The sequence below is a fragment of the Herpailurus yagouaroundi genome, unplaced genomic scaffold (assembly GCF_014898765.1).
Source record: "Herpailurus yagouaroundi ecotype Mexico unplaced genomic scaffold, PumYag 139, whole genome shotgun sequence".
In the NCBI taxonomy this organism is placed as follows: Eukaryota; Metazoa; Chordata; class Mammalia; order Carnivora; family Felidae; genus Herpailurus; species Herpailurus yagouaroundi.
Window position 1 is genome coordinate 84,230,081 of NW_024412394.1, and position 17,015 is coordinate 84,247,095.

Below are 17,015 nucleotides of genomic sequence, written 5' to 3' on the forward strand. Positions count from 1 at the left end.
TATTCGAATACTCTGCAGACCACTTGAATAGACTAGAGTTATGAACAAATTCAGATAATATTGCTCCCATTCCAAGCCCCCTACACTGAGGGGAAACTTTATGAAATAATATGTAAGTAGAAATTATTACAGGAAGCATAGCCAACTGTCTTCTATCTTAACTTAGGAAAGTGTTGAGTAAAATAGCAGATTGCCCTTACACTGAGTAAAGGCGTTTACTAAAACACTGAAATGAGTCCAGGAAGGCTGCGGAGTCTTTGCCTATGGAAATATTTTACCAATATCCTACATATTGCACTGGGGCATGGGGCGGAATATTGATTCTTTGCTATTTTGTTACAAAAAAGGATGGCTTGCTGAAGCGCACAAAAATTAACAATGTAGAATTGTCACTCTCCCATAAAGTGAGGCAAATCTCAAAAGCGATCTCCCAAAGCTAACAGATGATCTCATATTTCTAGGTGTGCTACAGTCATTTCCCTCCCGGATTCTAATATTTACTGTTGTTTAGTACATTCTTTAGATGCTAGGAACCATTTCCTAACAACAGAGCAGATTTGAGAGGTAGCAGCTGTTGATGCCTGACTTCTATGCTTGTTACATGAGTACCTGGAACCTAAAAGATTCTCGAGAAGGTGAATAGTGAATGAGCACATAAGCACATCAGAGTAGAGGTAAGCGTGTCTCTTCTCCCTTCTTGTCCAGGTAAAAAGATCTTCTTTCTTGTGTCTCAATGTCAGATCCTTTGGTTGCAATGCAGCAGCACACTCATGTGAAAACTTTCTCCAAAGACTAAATATTAGAAAAAGGCTAGGCAGCTCAGACCAGAAACCTACCACTGACTTCTAAGAGTACTTTGTTAAAACTCATAAATTCCCAGCTGTTTGTGTGCCTCTGGTCCACACGCTTCTGGCATTTCCCTAGTGATAATATCTAAGAAGGGGATCTATAAACTTCGACTTCATGACAGCCATTCAAGGAATAACTGATAGAAAGGTCGGAGGCCTTTCACTGTGAAAAGCATGACCCCTTTTAAAAGCCCTGCCAGGACATTTCCTGCCCAGAGAGACACAGGTGACTGAACGCGGCCATCCAAGCACAGGGAGTGCCATGGGGTATTAAGTAGGACTTTTCGAATGAGTTTTGAGAAAAACATATTTACATCCCCCCATTGTTTGCGAATGAACTGGCTTCTGTGGTGCCCAAAGCAAGCGTGACACTATTTCTGCTAGAGAGAAAGAGGACTCCTTTTGTTCTTTGCTTAAATTTTGGAGGCCAGATGGACCTCTGAGCTTTGCGAACAGTGGTATTTATGGTAATTTTGGTGGAGTGTGGACACAATCACGTGAGCAGAAATTAAAGCAGGGTCATGCAGCAAAGCAGAATCCTCTATAGGATTAACATCCTGAACATTACCAGGCAAAGAAATCTTGGATGAGCTTGTGGATTTTTTGTTGAATGCACCCATGTTTAAATGTAAATTAGTCTTTCTAGGAAAAGATAAAGTCTCTTTATCTAAATTCTTACTAATGAAAGTCACAAATGTTCTAATAATGTACACAGCAAATAGAAGTTTGAAGATACCCATAATGAGACTTTATGAGAAAATCAATTAATGAGGAACAATAAGAACGAAGTGCCAAATTTTCTTTGTCATGTCACTGGGGAAGCAGTGTGTTTAGTGGAAGAGAATGAACTGGTAAATCAGACTCAGGTTTGAATCTGTTGACAAATCGTTTACTTTCTCATTATCTTCAATTACAACATCCATAAAACAGGGATACTTATTTGTCAAGTTTGCTATAAGGAAGAAGTATGAAAATGTCTATCACATAAAAAGATAGTGACATACATATATAGAAATTTAAAAAAAAGTATGTCAATCTTCTGGCCTTTATCCCTTCCACTCATCTGGACTGGCTGACATTCAATTAAAAAAGAAAGATATTAGTGCTTGGACATTCGTTTTACTTTTAATAGAATTTTAGTGGTCTACTAGTATCAGTGAGAAGAGACAATTTTGGGGGGGAGTGAAGACATGAAGATTAAGAGAAAATGATGTGCAAACAATTGTTGTAATTATAAAAACTTTATTTCACTCTTACTTTAGTTAAATCTTGATAAGCACCATGTCATGTACTGGCAATCTAGAAGGAGGATACTGGAATGCTTCAGTCAATAACAAACTGCAAGCTGATGGTGTGAAGTTACAGCTACATGGAGCATATGAACAAGACCACATTTGGAAAGGTTCACTTGTAAATCCCATGGCCATGCACAAACAGGAATCTGGCATTGATTTGTTCACACTCTCTATGGTCCGAATCCAAAGCTTGTGCATGTAAACATCAAAAGAAGCACTTTATAGTGTTGATGGTCTACAGTTTGCTAAAACGTGACTCTGAAAGCATAAATGTTGCCATTTTGTTTTCTTGACCAGTGCTTGGTCACAGGCTGAGAAAAATCAATTCCTTTAAAATTTAAACGATGCTTAAAGGCTGTGTTCAACATTGCACAAGTGATCAGCAAGGCCTTTGAATGTGTGCAATTCTCATGTATGATCACCAAACCATTATTTACCTAATGAAATTGTGGAAAATTATACATTTTCAGCAAAATGTTTTAATTTGGTCCCATATTAAAAGACCCAATTGCCAAGGTGTTTTACATAAATTTAATTCACAAGCATGTACACAAGAGAATCACTATAAAGAACATTGCTTCCTGGTTTATGAATAAAAAGTTTATCCTCTACTTACACTAAAACATACAAAAAATAATCTACAAAAATCGTTTACAATTGATTTTAGTGAAAGAAAAAGTTTTCTTCAGAAAAAAAAAAATGATTGTGTGGTGGTAGTATTTTAGCCATCAAAAAAGGAATGTAAGTAACCAATAAATATAATGTGCTTTCTCCGTATAGACATATTTACACTTGAGTCTTTGGCTTATGTTTTTTCTAAAAAGAACTTTAAATGATCTAGCCATCATTGCACATTAAAAGAAAATAAGCCAGTTATATATATTTATATATTTATATAGAGATCTGCTACACTTGAAACATATAAAAAATGAACTTTACTATGAATTTGCACAGCTTTTCTTACTTCTTCCTTAAAGATTCAACATCTTTTATCTAAAAAAGGGAGAAAAAAATGCCACATAGAAAGTATTAATTCATGCAACACATGGTGGCTGCTCTACCAAAACCAGGGGAGAAAAAGCTGCGTATTCACTGTACAAACACTGAGAAGTTCTCATTTGAATCTGGTTCTTATTAAATATAATTTATGCGGCACGAAATGTCGATGCTTTCATACGGTAATAGAAACTAGTTGAGTCCTTTTTATTAAGATACACAACTTCATAAGAAAAATACTTTTACTTCTTGAATGTAAAAGCCTCCCACCCCCCACATTAAAATCTTTCTGCACAGGTGTAACAGGTACAACAGCTGCTGGCGCAACAGATGAACAGGTTTCTGCGTGGCTGTGCTCCGAAGTCTCACCCGACTAAGAAGATTCCAGGTACTCCAGGGCTACATCATAGCAGAAACGGTACTGCTCCTGAAACAGGTGAAAACAAAAGAGTTGAGAAAAGGTGAGAAAAAGGAGACTAACGGTGAACCACAGCCGCCAAACGAACACCAAACCACCACGTTAGATTATTCGAGAATTACCAATTATTTTTTCGATACCGAAGTTTAATCTCTGGGCATGTATATGTTACATTTGAGTCTAAAGATCGGCGTTTAAGGAAAGGAACTTAAGGAAAGATATATTGTGTTTGCCTTATATTTTTTATCACATTAAAAAAATCTCCAGTATTTTTTATCTAATTATAATAGTAAAACCTGATCATTACAGAAAAAATTCCCAGTATAGAAAAACCCAAGGAATCAGAAAGAGTTTCATAACTCTATTACCAGAAACAATTCTTGGTAAAATACCGCCTTTGTTTTGCTTTAGTCCCTTCTTATGCATGGTTGAAATAATAATTCTTTTAGAATAAATATCATTGCATACATATATTCGAGAGTATAAGTTTATATTTTATCTGCCTTTAACACTGTTATGTCTTTTTCGTATGTTATTTAACATTTCTTTTCACACTACATAAATGTATGGTATACGGATTTGACTACTAGATTGCTTTTACTTTTTCTCTATTACAAATAAATGATACAGTGAACAAGTGCAAATATTCTTCTCCAAACTTCAGATATCTGTCCTTAGCAGGAGAAAAATAAGTCATTTTATTTCATTATTATTATTTTTTTAAATGTTTATTTATTTTGAGAGAGAGAGAGAGTACAATCAGGGGAGGGACAGAGAGAAACCGAAACAAGCTCCATGCTGCCAGCCCAGAAACTGATGTGGGGCTGGGACCCATGAACCATGAGGTCATGAACTGAGCTGAAACCAAGAGTTGGGCACTTAACCTACTGAGCCACCCAGGAGCCCCTCACACACCTTTTCATTCATCAGAATATTAAAGTAAATTTTTCAAAAATGGTTAGTGGCTCTTACACCTTTTCAAGTTTACTTATATTTGAAAATTTGTTTCCTCTCTTTAAATATTGAAGACAATTTGGTTGACCAAATTTGAGTTAAAACTGTCTTTCCTGACAGATACCATATGTTTTCACTCTTATGTGGATCCTGTGAAACTTAACAGAAGACCATGGGGCAGGGGAAGGAAAAAAAAAGTTAGGGAGGGAGCCAAATCATAAGAGACTCTTAAAAACTGAGAATAAACTGAGGGTTGATGGGGAGTGGGAAGGATGGGAGGGTGGGTGATGGGCATTGAGGAGGGCACCTGTTGGAAGGAGCACTGGGTGTTGTATGGAAACCAATTTGACAATAAAGTAATAAATTTCATATTAAAAAAAACCTGTCTTTCCTTTACATCCACCTAAGCACTGCTCCATTATCAAGAACTTGGAAAACATCAGACCGTATTACAAGTTATGACTTCTAATATGTACCTCATTAAAAATTTTTCAACTCATTCCAAGTGGGTAAAATACAGGCTGTAATGCAGAACAACCTAAAATGCATCGTATTTCTAAAGAACTTCCCGGTGTCTCCACAATAAAGTAGGGTAGTAAAAGCTTTCTGAAAGAGATCTTTATCAATCCTACCCTTAATTATCAAGTAGGTGTGATTTAAATTAGGCTACCACTGTGGCAAGTGCATCTGAAGAGTCACACAGTGCTTGAAAACAGTTATGTCTCTTTAAACTGTCACCAGCTTTTGTTTATGCTCCAAATTTTCTTACCAAACTTGTCAGTTCAATTCAACAGCACACTGAACTCATCATTAACGCTGATTAAACACAAATCAGAAAGTAGGTGTTCAGTCAGGATTAATGGGACATGAATATAAAGGTAAATAGGAACTTCTTGGAAGGTTCTAGAATAGTTGAGTTTAACCACAGAGTCCCCTCCCCCCCAACTTACGGCAGGAAATTAGAGTTAAATTTGGAGGTAACGTTTGAATTCTGACACTGAAGCGACCCCACTGATGAATTTAAAAAGACTTGATCTGAGAGACAGAGGCAGAGTTTACATTAAGAAATCTTCAGACAGCGAAGAGTTTAAAGACATAACCATTATATTTGAAGAAGACCTGACAAGTTCTACTTCAAAAATTCTTCAAGTCTATCCCCTTTTCTCCATCTCCATTGCCAATACTCAGTCAAAACCGACATCATCTTGTCCAGACAACAGGCAGAGCCCAAGGGATGAGCTAGAATTGGGGAGGTTTGAGGGGACTTGTAGAAGGGGAAAAAAGTCTGTTCTCACTTTTAAAAGTGAAACGGTATAAATGTAACTTCAGATTTTGTCTCAGGAAGCAATGCACTTTTTGTGTGAACAATCCATGAGCAGGAAGTGGTGAGAATACTTTAAAGGCTTATTGAATTGCTCATTTTAGTTATCTGATCATCTTGATAAATGTAGGGCAAGCAACAATTTGCCTTAGTTTTTTCTGGTTTACCTTTGTTTGAGCATAAACTACACAGCTGCTCCTGACCTTATCCCACTTTGCAGATGTGTGTAACCCACAAACATCGCTCTTTAGAAGTAAAATGTGCTCGAGGAGTTTAATTTTTCTTTCTTACTCTTCATACACCTTCACACAGATGAACTCCCACATACACATTCCTATCGGCTCTTACTTTGTGAGCCGTGGTCTGATTTTATGAGCCCTGGCAAATTCAGGTGGCATCATCTGAACTGCACACTATAACTGGTAGAAGCTGAAAACTGTCAGTGATGACAGTTTAAAATTTATACTTTGACCAGAAATGAAGAATTAAAGCTAAGGACTAAAATAAATTTCATATGTTGTTTAAGGGCATTAGGTGTCTAAAGTACTGATTTAATCCATGTGTATATCCCTTGGATTAATGTTTTGCCAGTTAATTCAAGATGCTGTAAGAAATAAAAATAAGCAGGGCGCCTGGGTGGCTCAGTCAGTTAAGCGTCCAAGTCTTGATTTTGGCTTAGGTCATGACCTCCCGGCTTGTGAGTTTGAGCTCTGCATGGGGCTCTGAACTGGCAGTATGGAGTCTGCTTGGGATTCTCTCTCCCCTCCCTCTCTGCCCCTCCCTTACTTATGCTGTCTCTGTCTCTCTCAAAATAAATAAATAAACTTAAAAAAAAAGAAATAAAAATAAGCAAGAATGAAGTCTAGAGAGTAGAATTTATTCTTACTATAGAACCATTTACTAAAGTTTATTACAGCAAATATTTATTGCCTAACACAGAGAGAAAAAAAAATCTACACCTTTCCCAAATTAAGTGAAAATAGTTTTCATCATTAAGTTTCTGTGATATGTGATTACATTTATGTGGGTAGAGAGAGATGCTCAGCAATTCATCAGTTAGATAGGAAAAGTCCCCACAAAGATTCATTTATACATCTGATTTCCCTTGGGAGTGTGAAGTCAACCCAATGAGTAGGTATATGATGTCTAATCTCTGCTCCCTTCTATGTCTAAGATTCTGACTCACCGGGGCTTCCACCATGTTTGGCTTGCTGTTCCTCAGTGTCTTGACTGCGTGGAACACGTCGACGACATTTTGCCGCTTCACCATTTCAACAACAATGCCTATGGCACAGAACATACCGCTTCGCCCACCACCATTTCTGGAAGCAAAGAAAGCAAGGGCATGTAGGTAGCAGCTTTTAGTCACCACAGGCCACACAATCTTACACGTTTTGTTAATAAAAACATGACCTTAATTTTTTTCCATTTTGTATTAATTTTGCTTCATTTATATGCGTGTATGCCTAGAGGACAGAGAGCAAAGATGCGCGAGCATGACATTTGCTCTGTGGCTCATGTGTTGGAAGATGCTACAGGCATCGACCACTGCAACTTCAATACCTTGAAATTTTGGTACATTTGTAAAGTGTGGACATCAGAAAAGTGGTTCCAAGTAGTGTTCAAAAGTTTAAATAATATAATAGCTATATGATAATCAGTGTTTAAAAAATATGAAAATGAAAACTGGTAGTTAATTATGGAATCATAAGACAGGAAGATTATTTTAAAACAATATCTATGGAGATCCATAGAGATGAGTTGAGTACTCTAACATTTATTTTTTTCTAACATTTATTCATCTTTTGAGAGACAGAAAGAGACAGAGCGTGAATGGGGAAGTGGCAGAGAGAGGGAGACACAGAATCCTAAGCAGGCTCCAGGCTCTGAACTGACAGCACAGAGGCTGATGTGGGGCTCAAACTCACAGACCGTGAGATCATGACCTGAGCCAAAGTCCGACACTTAACCGACTGAGCCACCCAGGCGCCCCATGAGTTGAGGACTCTTTAACATAGAAAATATGAAAGCTAGTAAGGAAATGAGCACCACGGCCCCCAGGTGGCCAAGTGGAGGCACCATACTCACAGGCAGTGGATGATGGTCCGGCCTTCCCCTTCCTCACATTCCTCCTGCCATTTTTCCACCTGCAGTATCAGTTTCAAAAATGACCGTTTGGAGCCAGGCACTTCTCGGTGAGAGGCCCACCCTAGATACTGAAACTGCTGTACCATCAGATAGCCTTCTTGTGGCTGTGGAAGGAAAAGTATTTTTCTGTAAATAACTTGGAACTAGAATTTTTACTAAAAACGGAAGTTGCAGACAAAATGGTACCATGATATAAATGGCATTTGCATTGGATTGAGTCTAGCTGCTAAGTCTAAAATATGTACATACCAATACAGAAACATTCTAAGTTACAGAACCAAGAACCATGAGAATTACCTTTATATAAGCTTTTCCCTCATATCCCATATCCAATAATCAATCACACTTCTTAAATAACTTTCAAATTCTTTTTCTCTTTGTCACCACTGACATCATTGCATATGCCCAAGCATCAATTATGATAATTACTTCTTAGTTGATCTCCTTAAATAAACTTTGATCTCCTTCCAAACCATTCTGACTGCAGCATCATGATTATTTTGAAATGCAAATATGATCTTGTCATTCCCCTGCTTTAATGGCTTCCAAATGATCTTATCATAAAATCCATGTTGCACCATGGCTTAAAAATCCCTACACAATATGGCTCCATTTTCTTCCCTAACCTTCCCTTTATTCTAACACACTATTCAAGTCCTAGACACGTTGGCCTTCTTTTAATCCATGTATCAAGGCATTTCTTGCCTTGAGAACTTTGTAAAACTCTCCATTTGGCCTCAAAGATCTCCTTGTTTGTCCCTCTCAATCCCAAATACAGTGATCAGTTTGTTTTGGGTTTGCCTGGAACTCTTCTGGTCTTTGAACAGAACTTCTTGTGTCCTGGGAAACCTCTCTGTCTTGTGAACTCCAGGATAGTTGGTCTCCCGCCCCCAATACTCCTACTGATTCTTCAAATTTTGTCTGAAAGATCACTACTCCAACGAAGTCCTCTCTACTCACCCAGCTCTGTCAGATCACCCAAACACTCTGGATTTTGTACTTTTCCTCTAAAATTTCTCATATTTGTAAATAAAGAATTGAATTTTTCAGTGCGTGTTTTCCCTGATAAAATATAAATTCTTTAAGGACGGGGAAATCTCTTTCTTTCATTCTTTCTCCCCTAAACTCTGTATCACTAGAACCTAGCAAAATACTTTCCAGGAATAGTACTATTGAATGAATGAATCAGTACATTAAGCCCTTGTATAGAAATGTAAGGAAGAATTTGCAATACATGAGTAAGCCTTATCATAAGGCATCAGATCTGAATTTCCATTCGGCCAGGGCTCACGTGTCACAAGGACCTACTAGTACAACACCCAACTTCTCATTGGTACCTATTAAATATCTGATGAAGTGCGTGCTATTAAATAAGATCAGGAACAGGAAAAAATCGTGCCCTAATAAGGACTGGAACACCAAATACGGAGGAAGATAAATAAACAAATACGCCGGCAAAAAAATGTAACACAGATTTCAGATCCTGTCTTTAGAATATTTTTCATATAAATAGCTCAATTAAAAGACAAGTCTTACTTTCTTAGTTTAGCAGCGATGGTTTCTCAGCTAAAATATTACTAGAACCATAATGGAACAGATGTGCAGACATAATGAGATTCCATTTAAATTAACATCTAAGATATGCATGAATATTATGACATGATTGAAGTTATCCTTTTTTTCTCCACTGAAATGAGCGACAGAATTGGATATGATTTTATTCTCTTAGGGCTAAACATATAGACGTATTAACCAGAAACACATATATAGCCATTTTGATATGAAAACACTGAAATATGACAATCTGAATCATACACTTAAAATAATACACATACATAGAGCTGCTGCTCTAAAAACAGAGTAATCTTTCTCTTTAAAAAGAGAATAATGTTTTCTTTTCAAATTTTGCTTACTGTTTGGTTACCCAATCTAAATACTTACTAATTACTAATGTAATGGTTGTTTTTTTTTTTTTTTTTTTTTTTTGCTTTTTTGAAGGAGAGACCCCGAACTTAATTTGTCCTTGAGTGTAAAACATATGAAGACTCAAGGAAAGGAAGATTTCTGAGGAACACAGCTGCTGCTTTGTTGCTGGGAAAAGGCACAGTGGTACCAGTGCTGCTTCTACAGATCTGGGCAGAGCCAGACACTGGGACATTGAGAAAGGTGAAATTGTAAGTGGGAGGAGAATCAATGATGGCTGTGATTACCTGTTTCCTCGTGTGTGGGGTTCTCCCTTATATGCAGGACTTGGAACAGTGACATGGAGGCTTTCCATGATGGCTGATCCAACATATCCCTTCCTTCCAAGGTAAAGCTCTTTAGTCACTATTATTATTATTATATTCTTATTTTTCAATTATATGCCTCTTTCAGGCTGGATATCAATACTCATAAGACATGTAGTCAACCTTCAGAAAAGTCTACAGGGGCAGAGACGAGGCTCAGACAATCAAGTGCATTTGAGCCAGTGCATCCAAATTTAGTTTTCCAGATGTAACACATTAGTAACTGACCAGGACACCTCACTCTCAGCATTTCTGCTTTCCTGTTTTTGGAATGCATTTTTCTTCTAATATGAAGGTGTAAGAGGATTGGTAGCACTGGGACTGATTATGTAATGTCTATTAATTCTACTCTCCCTGTTGTCTGATTGGAATTATACCCCAACATAGTTATGATCAGTTGCTCTTACAACTCAGTTAAAATATTAATGACTTACTCTTGTTAGATTGCATATCCTAAAAATCCGGTTTATCACATCACAATCCATCGAACAAGACATACATTCCACTTGGATAGGGCCATATCGTAACATCCCTTCTTCTGGCCAGTACTGAGGGCAGCCCTAGAGGATCAATGTTTTGGGAAAAGAAACAAAACGAAAACGGGCATTATTTTTTTTCTAATTGGGGTAGTATGAAACAGACTTTAACATTTTATTACTAATTTATTAAGTTGTATCGTAGTACACAAAAGCAACTCATAGCCATTGACCTGGGACAAGTCGACTTCATTTAACATCACAATGGAGGTACAGCCATAATCATACACTAATCTCCAGAAGTCTTTCACAGTGTTCGGCAGAGGGTATTGTGTGACGATGAAAGCAGCTGGTTGCCTGTAGCTCTGTAAAGAAATAGGGTAGATGGAGAACATAAGAACTTAAGGCAAATGATCAGGTATGCAAGCACATTCAATACATTTCAATAGGACCAAGTAAGATGTGATAGCTTCACATGCAGATGGAGTCAGATGGCAGCATAAGTCATAGAACAGATTTGGACCAATGGAATGTACTGGAGCTAGTAATCGGTCAACCTGATGGTAAGGTTTCAATGTCTCTGTAGCAATTCAAGACAAGAACTTAAGTTTTATTTTGTTGAGATTAGCAAATATAGGACAAATACAAAAGGAGAAACTAAAAAAACTTCTCAAGGTTAAAGACCTCCATGAGGTACCTGTGGGCTTTTTCAGTTTTTCAAAGGTAATTGGTCTGAGAGGCAGAAGACACAAAATTCCCTGGTGTATTTGTGTGTGTGTGTGTGTGTGTGTGTGTGTGTGTGTGTGTGTATGTACCTATCTATTTGTCCATCTGTTAATCATCTATCAATATGTATAACTGCTGGGTTCTCTTCCACTTCAGATAAGCAAAACTACATACACCTCAAACTCATGTACTTTAACATTATATGAACATTATCAACACATTCTACACATCGTATACGCACATCCACTTTCTTGGGCATTTCTAATGGATATTAATGGTTAGAATGATAGTTTCAATCACTTAAGATTTTTCAAGTGCCAAAAAATAAAATGCACTTCCTGGCCCCACCTATAAGGGAATGGCTCCTTCTTTATTAAGTGTGCCTTAATTGGGACACAACACATTATCTCTATCCAGAAGGAGAGGGTATGCTCATCTGACCTGGGCAATCTGTCATCCTGCAGACTGATGACCTATATTTCTACGTATTAACTTAAATAGGTTGTAAACAAATAACTAGATTGCTGCCTGAGATAGATGTCCTTAATGCTAATAAGAACTGTCCGTGATCCCCTAACTCATTTGTATCATAGGACTCTTTAAGTCTTTCCAGTTTTTTAACATCAGCGTAGAAACTGATTCTTGATGACTGATCCTATGACCATTTGGGAAATGCTGCTAACCATGGCATTCCACTCCAAGGAAGATTGTAGGATAAATATGAGCACTGGCAATTCACCTGGCTGCTTCTATATGACGTCGAGCCTCACAAAGTGTCACCTGCAGTTGGGCTGAGTATCTCCTAAGAAAGGTATGAAGGCTCATGAAAAAGAATCAGAAGAAATAAGTAAACTTTCCTTACAACTACATGGCTACTCCATGGGAAGGTAAGCTATTTACTCACTTTCTGAGTCACAGGGGAGAGGAGGTGAATAAGATGATATGAAAGACAGATGGTTTCCTATTTCTTTCCTCTCTAAGTTCAGGAGCACACCCAAGGCATGGAAATCAGGGAATCCTTGGCCTTACCTACTAATTCTTCACAGGCATACACAAGGGTATGGAACACTGAGGACATTGCTAGAGGGTAGGGGGAGTGGGAAGCCTTGTTCTTTTAAGACAAACCAAACCTAACTTTTCTAAAGCCCCAACCACACTAGAAAATCTAGCAGATGGTCTCAGTTATAAAATGTATCTATGAAAAATAAATAAATAAATAAATAAATAAATAAATAAAATAAAATAAAATGTATCTATGTTGAGTCACAGGGAAATTAAGCAGAGAGTTGAAACAGGTAGAGAGCAGATTCAGTCTTCATATTGACTAGAAAACAACCTGGAAATTGAGAAAATTTTGACAGAGATAGATGCCAAAAGACAAAAAATGTCTCAAACATGTGCCTCATCAATCTCTTTCCTAATAGTATTTTCTCCTTCCCTTTATTACACAGCCTTTTAAAATTCTAAATCTAGATTCAGAAACAAAAGGGTCTTGTGTGTGTTCTCTGTGTTTAGTATATTAGCCTTTCCGGACAACTAAATGGGAATAAAAGGTACAATGAGGATCCAGTGTGATTTCAGTGGATATGATTAATGACTAGGCAAAACTCTGGTCACGGCAAGAATGGGAACTTTTCACTTGAGCTTGTCTTTAGACCACTGTGCTCTTCAGCATAAAAAGAGCAAACTAACCGACTGAAAGACTAGGCTCAGAGGTAGAATGCAGGCTTTCTAAGTCTCTACTATCAGGAACTAATTTTGGAAAACACAATAGGAGAAGTAACTCAGAAGGTTTTATTATGAGTCATACAGGAATGAATCCTGACTTCTAATGTCCCCTCACTATGGTTCCATAGGTTAAGAGGCAAAAGCTAGAAATGTGTATAAATGAAGATGATGAGCTGTTTAAAAGGATTCTGAACCTGGACAGCCTTCTTACTTCTTTCCAAGGTAACCGAGCAAGGTAGCCAAAGACTAACTTAAAACTCTCTTTCCATGTTGTTCTGTCTATGGGATGCTAACCAGCTGAGGATATGCTCTACCATTTACACTTTATGAAGGTTGGAATAGGGCAAGAGAGTTCTTTCATGATGATGGATGATTTAACATGGTATCTTTGGTGCCTTCCCCTAGTTACTTATAAATGGTCTCTATTAATTAATGGAATGTTATTAATTATTGGAACGTTAAATGCCAGATATAAAGATTTCCCAAATTAACACAACTTCAGTACGAAATGGCTGTCTGTGGTTTTTAAAAATTCATTCCTAACTTAACATTCGAAATACATAAGCATGATTTTCTTTTCTGAAAATAATTAAGATGAAAAATATCACCTGCAGGTATTTCCCAGAAAGAATATAATAATTGACAATCAAGTTCCCAATTTACAACGAAGCCTAAAACTTACAGTTCCTAAGAATCCCTGTAGGGGCTATTCAAAATCATTCTCCAAAAAAATTTGTCTGTCAATGCAAGTTTCCAATTTTCCTTCCTAAGCCATTTTAATTTTCCTGAAAAGAAAACCAGCTAGTGTTCATCACATTATGTAGCTTTTCGTGACACTTTATCCTAACAAAGACAGCAGTCTCTTACATCCATAAGAGCAGCATTGATGTAGTTACTACTCTCTCCATCAATTGTAATTAAAAAAGGCAGACATCTGTCAGGTGGCAGCATGTCCATAAAACGGTTCTTGTCATGGTTCCTGGGCAGACACGCTATACTGCAGTCTTCAGCTTGCAGTCGAGGGGTGACTGAATTCAAGGTCTAAAAAGAAAAGGGAACCTAGGTTAAAAGCAAGCGGCCCATCCAGTAGCATAATGCAGACCTATCAGGTATTTGGGAGGCCAAGTACAAAGTGAAGGATTTGTACAAGGCAGCGGCATTTGCCACGATGACAGACTGATAGACTTTGTAGTTAGACCTAATGAAGCCCGAGCAGTGACAAAGAAACAATATATGGATTGTTCACTGTGCTTCTCAAAAGGAAAAGGGAAGCCTAACACCACGGCTACCTGCAAAATGCATTGCCTGACCAAAGAAAATAGAATTGGGGTAGCCCATAATGATGATCCATCCACCGTCAAAGTTGGAAAGTATCATTTGTAGTAACATTTTGGCATGCCACACTTGAAGACAGGCTGTGACATACTAGAAAGAGCACTGCACAAGGGATTAAAGTATTAGTTTTCCAGAGCCACTCCCAACTGCATGTTCATATACCTTCAGGGATGTTTTAAGGGCAGTGCAAACATTTGGGGTTATTTAGAGACAATGTTTAGTACAAACTTCAGCTATCATTATTAATGTGCTTGATCTCACATTGTGAGTGACACAGAAGGTTAAAATCCATAAGACTGCATTAAAAAAGGTTGTAAATACACACAAATCACCGCCAAATTTGACTTTTATGATACCTTTTCCCAAACCCTTCCCTGAGTCTGAACTTCCAGATACAGCAGATATGAGCTCATTAATACGAAAGTGACTCTATAATATGTATAATGAAAGAGACAGGTATTTTATTATACTTAAAGTAGGGTCAAAGGTTATAAATTTGACTTGAAAGACCTTCCTTAGAAGAATTATAATAATGCCCAGAACACACTGCAATAAGTTGCTCATAAAAGAAGCTCTAGAAATAAGTAAATACCTGGAATTCATCTTTGAGATGTGAAGAGTTAGTCTGAGAGTCTATTCTAATCATATCAAAATATGCAGCTTTAAATTCACAGACAGGTATGGCAGTTTCTCCACATAAACAGGCTTCTAAAATGGCATCATGAATAAAAATGTACTGTTCCTAAGAAAGAAAAGAAATCATACTATTTTAATAAAAATTTTCTGTCATCAAAGGTAGAGAATACAAAGAATTTTCTCTATATGGAAACATTAATAAAGATATCAATATTTTCCTATATGACTTGATGAAAAACATTCATTGTTATTATTATTTTTTAAGTTATTCACTTTTGAGAGAGAGAGAGAGAGAGAGAGAGAGAGAGAGACCGTGAGCAGGGAAGTGGCAGAGAGAGAGAGGGAGACACAGAACCCACAGCAGGCTCCAGGCTCTGAGCTGTCAGCACAGAGCCAGACTCGGGTCTCGAACTTACGAACTGCAAGATCATGACCCAAGCCGAAGTCGGACGCTCAACCGACCGAGCCACGCAGGTGCCCCAAACATTTATTATTTTTGATAAATGTTGGAAAGCAAAAAAAAAGGGGGGGGCATTAGCGATAAATCAACAAGCAACACACCTCTGTCTGGACCATATTGATACGACGAGATCTTAAGGCTTTGACACAGTTGTAGATGTCCACAACACCCTCTCTTTCAGCCATGTCCAGCATGATGTCGATCACAATGTAACAGCCAGTTCGTCCAGCACCAGCACTGCGAAAAATGAAACAAATTTGAAGAACTGCAAGAAGCATAGTCATGCAACCTTGATTAGAAATCCTTACAACTTTCACATGGGTGGAATCAAACTGCTTTAACAAACTGCAAGACGTAATTTGTCTGTGTCGTATAAACATTTAACGTACAAATAACTTCATGAAGAGTATTTGCTTCGGTGTAACATGAAGATTGGAACAGGAGTTCAAAATTAAAAGCTCTCAACTTTGTAAATCAAATTGTGTTTTAAAAATAATATATACATGTTGTTCAAGTTCCATAGCTCTGTTACGCAGGTCTCCATTTTATGCAAATCTAGCGCACAGGATTTCAAGCTCAGAACTGACCAAGGGGTGGATTCATGCTTCAAAATTTAACCTCAAATTTAAATACTCATATACTTTTGGGTCCTCTGACAAAATGCAAGAACGCTGGCTCACTGTTTTGATCTCACAGACTCTTAAATACCAAGACAAAGAAAATTAATTCCAAAACATTCTGAGGAGTCGCAATTCAAAGGAAGTGCTAATGGTAAGGGTGGAGGGGAAAATGGTGGTGTTCAATGAGGAGACCAATAGTAGAAGGAATATTTGAATGGTGAACTGAAGGAAAAATGAAAATGAATAGTTAGGTTTAGAATACAATTCTTAACAGGTTACAAAGATAGCCACTATCTTACTGTATTTAATTCAGTAATTGAACCTTAAAATACTTTGGTTATTTCACCCCTTTGGAATGTTTCTTCAATTTTATATATAAAAATCAACAGATCGAACAAGATATAGTTAGGATTTTAGGGTGGTGGGAAATTCCACTTGGTAGTCAGCTTCCTCTTTTTCATAAATTTACTGATACCTGAGTCTAAGTGGAAAATGATACTTCTGTTTCCAAGAGAGTATCTGAGAACCTTGGAGCACTTCTGAAGCAAGCAATTCATAGGAAAGTAAACCTCTATGATAAGTCAAGACACTCCTGAATTGAAAACCTACTTATCTCATTTTCTAAATGCATAGATGGGCTATTAACATTATTTCTTTGTTGTCCAGATTTGGTCACTTCTCAAACTCACTGTTCTTTAAGAAATTTAAGTAGAAGATACTGTGGATATCTCTATTTCTTTCTTTCCTTTCCTTTTTTTTTTTTTTT

General features: G+C 37.4%; 1 protein-coding gene across 9 annotated transcripts in view; it reads right to left on the minus strand.

Moving 5' to 3' along the window:
• Positions 1-1,721: 1,721 nt before the first annotated feature.
• The window catches only part of PTPRK (protein tyrosine phosphatase receptor type K), a 571,648-nt gene continuing 556,354 nt past the window's right edge, over positions 1,722-17,015 (minus strand). For 6 of the 9 annotated variants that reach the window (XM_040474587.1, XM_040474591.1, XM_040474589.1 and 3 more), the window contains 8 exons: positions 15,731-15,866; positions 15,126-15,275; positions 14,066-14,239; positions 10,978-11,109; positions 10,703-10,828; positions 7,921-8,084; positions 7,019-7,154; positions 1,962-3,566 (listed from right to left, as the gene is read on the minus strand). In XM_040474587.1, coding sequence (XP_040330521.1) covers positions 3,513-3,566; positions 7,019-7,154; positions 7,921-8,084; positions 10,703-10,828; positions 10,978-11,109; positions 14,066-14,239; positions 15,126-15,275; positions 15,731-15,866 — 1,072 coding nt within the window. In that variant the 3' untranslated portion in view covers positions 1,962-3,512. Of the gene's footprint in view, positions 3,567-7,018; positions 7,155-7,920; positions 8,085-10,702; positions 10,829-10,977; positions 11,110-14,065; positions 14,240-15,125; positions 15,276-15,730; positions 15,867-17,015 lie in introns of all 9 variants that reach the window. The other 3 variants (XM_040474594.1, XM_040474593.1, XM_040474592.1) reach the window with 1 other exon arrangement.